General features: G+C 46.6%; 1 protein-coding gene across 6 annotated transcripts in view; it reads right to left on the minus strand.

Annotated features, from left to right (window-relative positions):
* Positions 1-12,781, minus strand: part of ACACA (acetyl-CoA carboxylase alpha) — a 183,804-nt gene that overhangs the window by 125,051 nt on the left and 45,972 nt on the right. For all 6 annotated transcript variants that reach the window (XM_053367490.1, XM_053367488.1, XM_053367489.1 and 3 more), the window contains 7 exons: positions 12,294-12,428; positions 10,468-10,614; positions 9,177-9,365; positions 8,449-8,549; positions 7,213-7,301; positions 5,038-5,162; positions 120-233 (listed from right to left, as the gene is read on the minus strand). In XM_053367490.1, coding sequence (XP_053223465.1) covers positions 120-233; positions 5,038-5,162; positions 7,213-7,301; positions 8,449-8,549; positions 9,177-9,365; positions 10,468-10,614; positions 12,294-12,428 — 900 coding nt within the window. The remainder of the gene's footprint in view (positions 1-119; positions 234-5,037; positions 5,163-7,212; positions 7,302-8,448; positions 8,550-9,176; positions 9,366-10,467; positions 10,615-12,293; positions 12,429-12,781) is intronic.

Consider the following 12,781-nt stretch of genomic DNA (forward strand, 5'->3'; position numbering starts at 1 on the left):
TCCTAGGCTCCTATGGGTGCAGCAAAGAGGACGAAAAGGGGAGTCTGATCCTGCACTGAGAAGCAAAAAAGAGGCCCCACCCCCACCCAGCCCCCAGCATGGAAAGAACAGCTTGGTACCTGGCGGGCCCGCAGGGCGACCTTGGCATTGGTGGTCTTGCTGAGCTGGGTCAGCTCCGTCAAGATGTTAATGAGCTCGTCCGTCAAGGTCGGATCTCGTCCGCACAGCTGGTCCTGGAGAGGAGGAGGGGAGAAATATGGGGAAAGTGATTTGCAAACGTTTTGCCCAAGTGCCGCAGACACGGAAAGAGCGGGGAAGGTTGCAAAAGGCAGGAAAAAGCAGAGAAGGGTTCAAAAAACAACAGCAACAGCCCTCAAGTGAAAGAGGTTCATGGCTGCAATGGAAGGAGTTTTCCAATCCTTCTTATGGAAATAGCCCCTTCCGTAAACACAAAAGGATACGCCCAAGCCATTGACAGAGAACAGATCACTATTATTTTTTTTAAAAAGTCGTTAAAATATTTTTCGTTTTAACGTTTGTTTATTTACTGTGGTGCAGCACCATCCATAGACATAGTGCTGCTGCCTTCGAGTTGTGGGGGTGGTTTTTGTAACATCAAGGTGGCTCGAAAGAAAATACATTAAACAAATGAATAAAACATTTAGCCCTTTCTTCAGATCAAAATAATACAGAAGCAGAGGAGGCCTCCAGGTAGGGCTGAAACCTGGAGAGCTGCTGCCTGTCAGTGTAGGCAATATTGAACTGGATAGACCAATGGCGTAAGGCAGCTTCCTATGTTGCTATGTTCCAATGTAAAATCCGTGCACTGGGGAGACTTTGCAGGGGCATTACAGTCTTGGAACTGAGCTCTGTTCCCTGCCCAGCCTGGCCCACTCGGCAGCGCCTTGCCTTGATGTAGGCAAAAGAGCCACCGTCACACACCTAAGACAGGAGGATCAGGGGAACTCAAAGATCTGCAGAGGATGTGGGGGGAGAACATCCGCAAAATGAGGACTGAGTATGCTCAGCACCACCAGAATTGTGGCTGGCAATGGAATGGAGTGTCCTGAAAGAGGGCAGGGAAGGGGGTGTGGAATGGAGCACCCTGGAAATGGACTTGGCTTACACCCTCAGCAGGAACACTTGACATTGCACCTTTTAAAAAATAAATAAATTGTATTTTAATTTTTTGAGGGCTTCTGTTTTTACCTCTGCCTAGGATATGCCGCAGGCCACCACGACGTGGGCCTATTTGCAGGCTTCCCAGAAAGGCACCTGGGCTGGCAACTGTAGGAAAGAGAAGCAGCAACACTGGATTTGGGGATGGGGTGGGGAGACGGGACCTTGTTCTGGTCCAGAGTGGGGCTCTTGTTATAGGGCCTGTTTCGCAATCAAGGAGGGAGACAATAAGTCCCTTCCCATTTTTAAAAATTCCTCAACTCACACAGGTGATCCAGGCAAAAACGGAAGGAAGGAAGGAAGGAAGGAAGGAAGGAAGGAAGGAAGGAAGGGAGGGAGGGAGGGAGGGAGGGAGGGTGTTTGGGACCAGGGAGAGAAGTTTAAAGCCCCTTCCTCCTTGGAAGAAGAAATCGCCAAGCGAACGACAACAAGAAAACAAAGCAGCGCGGCGGCATTCTCATTGGCTCCGGCCTGCCCTGATTGGCAAAGGCGGCGAGCGAAAAAGCCTCAAACGGGTTCTTTGACAAGGCCTAACGCCTCCCCGGCACCCCCATGTAATTACACACTTGAGTGACTGGACTCTGAAGAAAATTGAAGGCCTGAGCTGCGAACAGCTGCCATTTTCTCTCTCCATCATGCCGGCATGATTACTTGAGAAATGAACAGCCCCGGCTCAAAGCTACTCCAGAATTCTCAGAGGAAATATGGCTCCGTGTTCAAATAATGAGATTCTTAAGGCAAGCGTTACTTACAATCACACCGCAAAAAAAGAGAGAGAAAGGAAGGGGGGAGGAGAGGGAGAGGAGGGGGGAGAGGGGTTTTTTGTTTTGTTTTTCTAAAGCAAGGTATATCTTATAAATTAGTATTTAAAGAACCCGGGGACTGTCTGGGCAGCCATGTTACTTGTCAGCTGTTCTTATTCAAGAGGGAGGGAGGGAAGGGCTTTGGTTTTTAAAATTTGAGATTTGGCAATCGATTTTTTTTAGTGACAAGAATCCACAAAGTCTTTAGCAAAAAAAAAAGGTGGGTGGGTGAGCAAGGGGAGACGAGGGGGTTGGGAAGGAGAACTCCATTAATTAGCATCTTCGAAAGCATGACACAGACTATGATTGATGCCATCAATCCTGGTGTTAACTCTCCCACGTGACCCATAAAAAGGCATTTTCTTCACTGAAGTGTTATTTTTAAAATGAGTCGAAAGGGCTTTTCCCTCTCCCTCCCTCCGCTCCCCTTTTTCAGGAACTGAAAAAGTGGGGTACAATGCCCATGTTTCAGATCTATTTTTTAAAGGTGGGTGGGATGTTAGCGCCTCATCTTATAGCAAATACCGTATTTTTTGCACCATAACACTCACTTTTTTCCTCCTAGAAAGTAAGGGGAAGTGTCTGTGCGTGTTATGGAGCGAATGCCTACAGGTGGGGGGGAATCTGCTGCAGTTGTGAGCAGAGGATCCATGGTTCCCCTTCCTTCCCTCCTCCGTGGCTCGCTTTGAAACAGCAAAGCGGGAGAAGAGCCGCTGTGTGGGGAGGAGAGAGGGACAGAGAGCCTGCTTGCTTTAAAGGAGCAAAGCGGGAGAGGAGAGGAGCCGCTTACACTCCTGTCCGGTTGGCTCCTTTAAAGCAAGCAAGCTCTCTGTCCCTCTCTCCTCCCCACTCAGCTTGCTAAATAGCATTATTAGCAGCATCCTTCGCCACACACCCCATGCGTGCTCCTTGTCCCTTGAGTGCTTTTCCTTCCCTCCCCACTTAAAACGTGGTTACAAAGCACGGATCCACATGGATCCTCAGGATTTTTGCACTGGGTCACCCTAAATTCACCATCAGATCACATAGCATGTCCATGGCTACATCTTGCACCAAAAAAATCACGCACCCACTGTTGCCTGGGGTCGCAGTGGTGCAAAAACGTGGTTACAAATCATGGATCCACATGGATCCTCAGGATTTTTGCATTGGGCTACTCCAAACTCACTGTCAGATCACATGTCTGTGGCCACAGCATGAACCACAAAAGTCATACATCCACTGTTTCGTATAGAATATTGTTTTTCTTGTTTTCCTCCTCTAAAAACTATGTGCGTGTTATGGTGTGGTGCGTGTTATCAAGCGAAAAATACGGTAAATCCCAACGCAGAACCTTCGGCCCTCCAGAGGCTGGTGAAGAGAAACTCCCCTTGGGCCATGCTTGCTGTGGGTGTTGGGAGTTGTAGTTCAGCAGCCTCCGGAAGGCCCAAAGGTTTCACACACCCGCTTTGAGGGTTCTTGCCTATTAAGTCCTACTCAGAGTAGACCTGCTGAAATTAATGGGCCTACGTTGCTGATGTCTATAGATTTCCCTCTGCCTAGGATACAACCCAGAAAATATATGATGTACCGTATTTTTCGCCCTATAAGACGCACCAGACCATAAGACGCACCTAGTTTTTGGAGGAGGAAAACAAGAACAAAAATATTCTGAATCCCAGAAGCCAGAACAGCAAGAGGGATCGCTGTGCAGCAAAAGCAGCGATCCCTCTTGCTGTTCTGGCTTCTGGGATAGCTGCGCAGCCTGCATTCGCTCCATAAGACGCACACACATTTCCTCTTACTTTTTAGGAGGGAAAAAGTGAGTCTTATAGAGCAAAAAATATGGTAATTAGAGAGGCGCCACAGCTAGAGGGCAGAGCATCTGCTGGGCATGCAGAAGGCTCCAGGTTCAATCCTTGGCATCTTCAGGTAGTCCTGGGAAGGACCCTCATCTGAAACCCTGGACAGCCACTGCCAGTCAGTGTGGACGGGACTAGCTTATATGGCAGAATGGTCTGACTCAGTATACAGCAGCTTCCCGTGTTCCTTCAAGCTTTCCAGCTGTGCATCAAGTCCTGCGGATGCCAATTTGCACATCGGGACAATGTGTTACATTTGGTATCCGAGCTGACTGCTGTGTCTGTTAGGGAGAAGAGAAGCTGCAGAGGAGCAAACTTTTCTTCCTTTCTTTTGTTTAATGCTATCTTATCATTTGTCCCAATGCCCTGGGTGGTCAGTACATGACACAGACCTCCAGATGTTGCTAGACTGCAACTCCCTCCCTTCCCTAAACATTGGCCGTGATGGCTGCTGGGACCTGGCAATCCAACACCATCTGGGAGGCACCCGTTTGAGGAAAATGGATACAGCGACATTGTTTTGGGGTAAGCGGCAGCAGTGGCTGGACTGGTGGGGCAGAACACAGGGAGACCAGATGTTGGTGGAGTCAGAACCAATGAAGACAGAGCCACTCCATGATTGGTTGTAAGTAAGATGACAGGCAGGTGGTTCCCCATTCACCCGAATGGATTAATCTCTCTTCCTCTCTCTTTCATATATACTCATGCATGTACAATTGCATACACACACACATATCCATTTAGATACATTATTTGCAGCACCAGCAAAGAAAACCATGGCAGGTATTTTGAATAATGTGTCAGCGGATGGCAAAAGCAACTTTTTAATCTGAATAAACTAAATCACAAGAAGCCTTCAGACAATGTGGTTCAGTTATGCTTTGTATGCTAAGTGAGAATCGGGACCCTTAATTGCTTATGCTTTTATGTCAGTGTTTTGGGCATGCTATAGCCTATGGCTGCAATAAGTAAATATTGATTGCATTCCAAAAACAAACAAACAAAAAACCCTCCAAACCAAAATCTGACTTACAGAAGTTTGCACACTAGTCAGAGTAACTCAAGGACGTCTGTGCCCAGTTGCTGGCCACAGATGTACCGGTATATGTGTGTGAGAGTGTGTGTGTTTTTAAAAGGCTCCAGACAAGCAAACAAACCTCTGAGCAATGAATGGGGCTAGAAAAAGTCCAAAGAACAAAACCTCATTGACTTACGATAAGCATTGTCACAAGAAGATTCTTCTTGGTGACTTGGGCGTGGGAGAAGATGTAGTTGAGGACAGTGTTCATGTCCGTTTTGTTCTCTTCTCGAAGGGCGAAGACACACTTATCATAGTGACCTGCAGCCAGAATGCAAGGTGTTATGTATATACCGAGGATCCTTAATCAGAGGTGCCTTAATAGAGATCTTGCCTTACAGCAGATCAGAGAATTTGTCCATTACAGTATTGTCCACACAGACCACCGGTGGCTCTCCAGGTCTGAGGGCACTCCCATACTGTCAAAGGTAAATGTAGATCTACTAGATCTCTGGCTGCTTTTGCAGTGGAGCCACAAAGTTTTCTTCTGTCTCCCAGTTGTAATAATGAATAGCGACAATGGCAATAACAAAACAGCTTCCCTCAGCTCCCACCCTGCCTCCCACGGCACTTGATCTTGCTTTTTCCTCCTTCCTGGTGCTGGGAGAGAGCCCTGCCTCAAATCCCGGAAAGCTGCTGCCAGTCTGTGTAGACAAGAGTGGGTCAGATGGACCAACGGGAGGCCTCCTATGTCCCTTCCAAGAACAGAGGACGTTCCAGCTCCGCTCACCTGTGGGATTCAGGTGATGCAAGCCCAAAGCTAGCAACCTGAAATTGCCTGAGCCCAACAGGTAAGTGGAACTCAAATGTCAGCAAAGTCAGCACCAAGAATTCCATAACTGGGGTGCTGCTGTGGAGAAGACCCTCTCCGTGTCCGGAGACTGGACCCCTAATCTGTCAGGTAGCTAGCCGTGCGCCTTATAGCAAGCCAGAGCACTGGTCCACCTTGTTCAGCATTGTTTACATTGGCTGGCAGCAGCTCCCAGGGTTGACAATGGAACGGACTCCCTCGAAAAGTGGTGGACTCTCTCCTTCGCTGGAGGTTTCTAAACAGAGTTTGGATGGTCATCTGTCATGAATGCTGTAGCCAACATTCCTGCGTTGCAGGGGGCTGGGATAGATGACCTTTGGGGGTCCCTTACAACTCATTCAAGATGCAAACACGAATCTTTCCCAACCCTACCTAGAGAGGCAGGAGGCTGAGCCTGAAAGCAAATGTCCTACCACTGAGCTATGGCCCTTCCAAGGTGCACCCTCGGCTCATACAGAAGACAGCCAAGCCAAGAAGGCTCTGCAACAAACAGAGCCTGCTTTGCACACAAATACTTGTGCAAAGTGAGCCTCGAGGGGAAGGCGCTTGAAACGCCACCTATCTCCCTCCTTAGCCTGCCACCTACCCCATTCACTGCTCCTTAAGAGAAAAGCCAGAACGCTGGATTTTCCATTACAAGGTCATCTGCTGCACCGATCTGGAGTGGAAATTAATCTCCCAATTCTCAAGAAGAGGATAGCAAGGCTTGCAAAAAGGCGACAGCGGGAGGGTTTCCCCTCTACATATCCAGAACTGAGAGCTGTGCAGTCTGCTACTGCCACCTGGTGGCCATGGGCCGCGGAAGGACATCAGAAGAGTCCTGTAGCTAACCAGGCCAGAAGCCAGCATCCAGCATCCTGCTCTCACAGCAGCCAGCCAGATGCACACACACACACACACACACACCCATGGGAAGCCCACAAGCAGGACCTGAGTGCGGCAATAGCGACTCTCCCCACTTGCGAGTCCCAGCGACTGGTAGTTAGAGTCAGAGTGCCTCCATGAATTTGCCTGCTCCTTTTTAAAAGCCATCAGAGTCCAGGAGTCGCAAACCATTTTAGGTTCACAAACACATGCGGATTTTTTATCAAGTGCTGTGGGTGCTCCTCCACTCAGGTCTCTTTTCCAGAATGGTTTATAATCAGTCCCTCTTCCCAGGTAACTCTGCAGCTCCTAACTGCACCCTAAGTATAGTTCCCAGGATTCTCTGGGGGAAGCTGCGACTGTTTAAAGTGGTAGAACAGTACTTGAAATTATGGTGCGGATGGAGCCTAGCTCTTGCCTAAACCGTGCATGGGGTTAACTTGTATTTAGCATAAGTTGCCACCTTGTGGCCAGACTTCTTCTTGCAACACTTCTATCCAAGCTGCAAAATAAAAGATTAAAGAAAGCATACAGCCACGCTGTGCTTTTGCCTCACACTTTGGCCGTCTCCACCCTCCATCAAGTCCCCTCCACCCACAACCCAAACTTTGCATCTTGAAGCTGTGCGAGACTTACCGTGCTGAAACTGAGTTTCCACCTTCAGGTATTGTCGTAGCAAGTCCATGACTACAGTCTTCATGTGCCCTCGGTTGCCACTCCGGTACCTATAATGAAAAACCACAAGTGAAGCAGCTAGCCCTCGTGATCATATGATTCTGGACTTTGTCAAGCGCTCCAGCGACAAAACTCAAGTAGACTGGGCGCTCCAAGAATCCAAGTGCTGGGTCCATTATCCATCACTGAATCCCTCGATCTTGTAGCAGAGCATGGTGTAATAGAGTTGAGATGGAATGGACCCTAACAAATGGAATCTCCACCCGGTCTTCATTTTCTAGGATTAAAAAGGGGATGGGACTCCCAACATACAGCAGCCTGCTTTATGTGTCACAATAAGCCAAAACACGGTTTTGTGCAAATTGAAAAGTGTGCAGGCTCCCAGAGGGGAGATCTCAGTGGAGATCACAGCCACTTTGCACCTCACTAGCCATTTTGATGCTGCAGTAAACCATGGTTTGGCTTAAGTTAGCATGTTGTCCAATCCCAGGGTTTAACTCTCCTAGGTGAACCAAAAGTCATAAACCAGACGAAAAACCTTAGCAAATCTTGTGGTTATTCTGGAAGGAGCGAAACCACATGCCCTAGTTCAGGTAACTTGCTGAAGTCAAACCATGGTTTAGCTAAGTATATCAGCAGAATGACCAGTGATCGAGGAGAGGCATTAATGTAGGGGTGGGGGAACCAAGGACTGGGGAGGAACAAAACAGCCACAATCTCCTCTCCCAAAGTCTGCATGTTCCTGCTAAGCCATAGTTTAGGGACCCCGGTTACAACCAAGTGGTGAACCAAGCAAATAAATTTCTTACAGGAACAGGTGTTGAGGGAGGGAGAAAGGGTGGAGCAAATCTGCCCAGTAACTCCAATGAAGGCTCAATGATGAGAAGAGTCCCACTCCCACTATATTAGGAGCCAGGGGTTCAGCAAGACTTCCCTGAAGCAAAGGCAAGGTTTTGGAGCTCTGAGAGCCCTTGCATGCTGGCTGCTCTCATCTGCGGGAGTTTTCGGAACAAGAAGGACGCTGCATTAGATGGCACAACTCCACACTCCTTGTTGCCTTTGCAGTTGGCCCCCTAGGTGTACTTGCTATTAGGGTTCCTATCCGGGAGCAGGAGGAAGCATACAGATAGCCCTCCCAGTTATGCCAATGGGCACATCTCTGCCCTCACCCTGATACACTTCTGACACCAGGCTCACCTCTGCACCAGCTGCACGATACTCTGGGTGTTCATGAAGAAGACCTCTCGCTCTGATTTGCGGTTCAAGGTGGCCGCGTGACTGTCCAGGATGTTGGCGATCTGGGGGAGGGAAGGAGAGAAGCGTGAAACCAGGGATGGGCAACCATGATTCAAATGCGGGGTCCCGGGCCTCGTTAAATGGCGTTTGGATCTCTCCCAAGGCTGCACCTCTCAGGGGCCCTACTCTGCACCTCCTCCAGGGGTTTTGCTTGGCTGGAATGAACTCTGACAATGCCTCTTCCTTGCATGGGTGGACGAGACAGAGAGGCATGTGAATGTGTGTTAAACTAGCCTGCTGTACACACAGTAAAATTTGCATGAGTGCCCCTGGCCACTTTTCCGTCTGGCTCCGCCCAGCACTGGCAAGCGCCCCCTCGGAAGGGAACACATCCCTTAGGCTGAGAAACATTCCCCGCCCTTGGGTCCAAAAGCACATGAGGCAGCTACCCTGCTCAAGTTAAGCAGGTCTTGGCCTGATCAGTGCCTGGATGAGACACCACCCAGATATAGTGCCTTGAGTTCCACGACAGAAGAAAGACAAAATATAAATGTAATCTAAAAAATGTGCATACGCCTTTTTGGACACCGCCCTGACCCTCTCTTGGCAAGTCCCATTCCACCCAGCATCCCAAAACAAATGCCCCTCCTGCTCTTTCTTCCGCACTGCAAAGTACTTTCCCCGCTTACTTGCTGGCTGGGAAACTGGCAGAGGACGGAAGTGATGTTGCTGGCATACTGGGCCATTTCCTTTTTGATGGATTTCTCCACGTTGGGAGGGATCCTCCCGGAAACGCTCGTCATGATGTCCTGAAGTTCCAGGAGGGGCAAGGAGGGATCTCGGAGGGTCTTCATCAACCGCTCGACCCAGTCTTTCAGCTGGATTCAAAAAAAGAAAAGGAGGAAGGAAGATGAAGGATATTTCTTCTGGTTTTTAAAAGGAGGGGGGAAGAGAAGAGGAACATTGGAAGCTGCATAGAGATTTTGATTATAAATATATGTAGAAATTTTTGTTCAGCAGGTCAGTGTATTATGTGTGGTTTACAGATTGCATGCACTGTGTTTTGTAGTTTAAATAAATCATCATTATTTTTATATCCCACCCAGCTGGCTGTAAAAAATATTACAAATAAAAATCTATTTCAAAACCTGTTTGTTGTGCTTCCCAAAGCAGGAACTGTATTTCTAATAAAATAAATAAATGGAGAAACGCCATGGTGCATCTGTATAGCAGCACAACCGGATGCCTTCATCTGCCCCCACTGCAATAAAACAGGTCTCTCCTGTATCGGTCCCTACAGCTACAGCCACAGCAGACGCTGTAACTCTCCAGCTGTTTGACTTTACCCCTGAAAGCGCACTCTTCCATTGTCTCCCAAGACATACAGATGCCGACCATAAATACATATTAGATATTTATAATTATTTATGTATCAATGAAAATAAATGGCTTGAGAATTGTCAGAGGCAATTCTCAACACTGTAAGAGATTCCTTGGGACACATGTAATAATTTATTTCGAGCATCTGAACATACTATGTGTGATTTACAGATTGCATGCATTATATTTTATAATTAAAAAATAAATACACTGAGCCTGTTTCAAACCCTGTTTAATCGTGATGGCTTCGAGAGCTAAGAGTTCCAAAAACCATACTGTATTTCAAATAAAATAGATGTGTATTAGATTTTTAGATTCATTTACAGATAAGCAGAAATTTAAAGGCAGGCAACTTCTCAGAGATTATTTTCTGCACCCCCTCCCCAAAACTCTTATCCCACTGCCCCTCAAAAAACTCAAACGCCGCAAGAGTTTTGCAAATAGCAAATAATATGCAAATCACAATATGCAAACACTTATTCCAATGGAAGGATTTAAATGTAGAGAGACAGTTAAGAACTCAGGCATTTGTATCACACAGTTTTGAAGCCCCCATTGCACACAACAGGGGGGAGAAGGAGAGGGGGGTGTCAGTGGTACCTTGCAGCCAAAGAAGGGCTCTGGAAGGCAGTATCCATTCATGACATTCACAAGGTTGTCGAGGACATAGTGGAAGACGCGGTGGAGTTTCTCTCCCCGCAGCGCCGTGCTCTGGATCTGCGGCAAGGCCCCCGTGTGGAACTCAGCCTTGGGAGACCAATGAAAAGACAATTATCACAAGGGGGAAACCATGGCTGCCGTGTGGGATGGAATAGCCATAAAGATTCCCCCCCCCCCCCGTGTTCATCTTTATTGGTTTTTTACAACAGAAATGCTTACTTAATGTAAGATCACAATACGAAGTTTCAATTTCTTGTTGGTATACAAATGTTTCCAAATCATAATAAAGAAAAAACAAAAATATATTCTTTGTCATTCGACTTATTGATGTTCTAATTACTTCTGACTTCCCTCCCCTTCTTACTTGGTTCTTTTAAAGTCCTTGGTTGGATGCCTATCATTGTTGGTAACGAGCTTATCCGCTACTTTTTGATGTTTCTCATTACAAGAGTTAATCTAAACCAATCAAAATTTTTAATTCTCCACAGTGGTCTTTCAGGTATTGTTTAAATGTATTCCAATCTTTGCTAAATTTTTTGTTTTGCTTGATCCCTTATCTGTCCCGTCAGTTAATCCATCTCAGCATATTCAATCAGTTTGATCTGCCAATCTTTTACTGATGGTATCGTCTCGCTTTTCCAATTCTGTGCAATCAAAACCCTTGCTGCCATGGTGGCGTACATAAATAATTTCTTTAGATCTCTTGGGATCTCCCTAAAAGAAACGCCTCAGGTTTTTTTGGGAATGAGACTTTAAACATCTTTTTCAACTCGTTATAAACTGAGTCCCAAAATTCCTTCATTCTTTTACAAGTCCACCAGATATGATACATGAATCCCACTGCCTCCTTACTTTTCCAGCATCAATCTGAATTATTTTTGTACATCATCGCTAATTTCCTTGGTGTTATATACCAGCGATAGAAGACCTTCCTGTAGTTTTCCTTAATAGAATAACAAGCTGTAAACTTAAGATCTTCCCTCCTAAGTTTTTGCCAATCTGAGAGTTGTCTGTTATGGCCTGAATCTCTTGCCCACTTTACCATGGCAGATTTTACCTCCTCATCCTTCACTGACCACTCTAATAAAATTTTATACATTTTAGACAGTGTTTTATCGTCATTATATATCAAGTCTCTTTCAAACCTTGAAAGTTCTTTATTAAAGCCCTTTTTTATCTTGTTTGAATAGGTCATGGATTTGGTGGTACTGTAAGCAATTGGTCACTCTACTTTCTATTTCTTCAAAGTTCTTGAGTTCTAATTGGTTACCTTCTTCACAGATAATTTATGTATATGTAACCCAATCATTCATCATGTTAACCTTTTTTACTGTCATGGCTTCCATTGGCGATAGGCACCAGGGTGTCTTTTGTTCCAGGATACCCTTGTTTTTTAACCAGAACTTATTACATGGTTTGTAAAGTCTCTGTGGCCTTTTCCTTGTCATAACATAACTAAGCATGCCAACCAAATTGATTGTTAAAGCCCTCTAGATCTAATATGTCAGTGTCTTTTAATAGTAGCCATTCCTTAATCCAAGATAGGCATGCGGCTTCATGATACAGCCATAAAAATTCACTGCCAGGATTGAACTGCTACACCAACTGTTCCCACCTACTCAGGCTGGCCTACTGGGTACTAAAACAGTTCCCGTTTCAGCTGGAATTTGCCCCAGGCAACATCGGCTTGGCCCTTCGGCACCAGCTCCCAGGAACTGACTCTCGGGCTGCCCTCCAAAAGCTGCCTCTGCCCCCCAACCCCTCACCTGCTGAACTCGGCTCGGGTCATCAAGCTGCAGTTTGGCAATGATGCAGCCGGGATCGAGCGCTGCACCGGCCCGCTTCACGTAGTGGATGCAGCCTGACTCCACGGCAGTCAGAGTCATAACCATCTTCATCACCTGGGAGACGAGGCAAGACAAAGCAATGCATTCAGATTTCCACGGTATTTTGCTTTTCTTTCTCTCCCTCCCCACCACCCATACAGTCAACTACCAAAAAGCTAGTCCCAAAAATCCATATTTAATTATTTCATAAATGCTTAGATAGAAACTTCCATAGAAAGTCAAGGGCCTCAAGTGCTAAGGAGAAATTTAGCGAAAGTTTGCATTTGCAATCGCTGGAACCAGTTCATTTTCACATCTCCTAGTTTGCCTATTACTTGAACCCTAATCAAAGGCACATCATTATCAAGCCACGATATACAGGCTTCTGGGTTTCTGTTGCTTATACTGAGTGTATCTGGTGAAGTCTG

This window comes from Podarcis raffonei, chromosome 15 (assembly GCF_027172205.1).
Source record: "Podarcis raffonei isolate rPodRaf1 chromosome 15, rPodRaf1.pri, whole genome shotgun sequence".
NCBI lineage: Eukaryota > Metazoa > Chordata > Lepidosauria > Squamata > Lacertidae > Podarcis > Podarcis raffonei.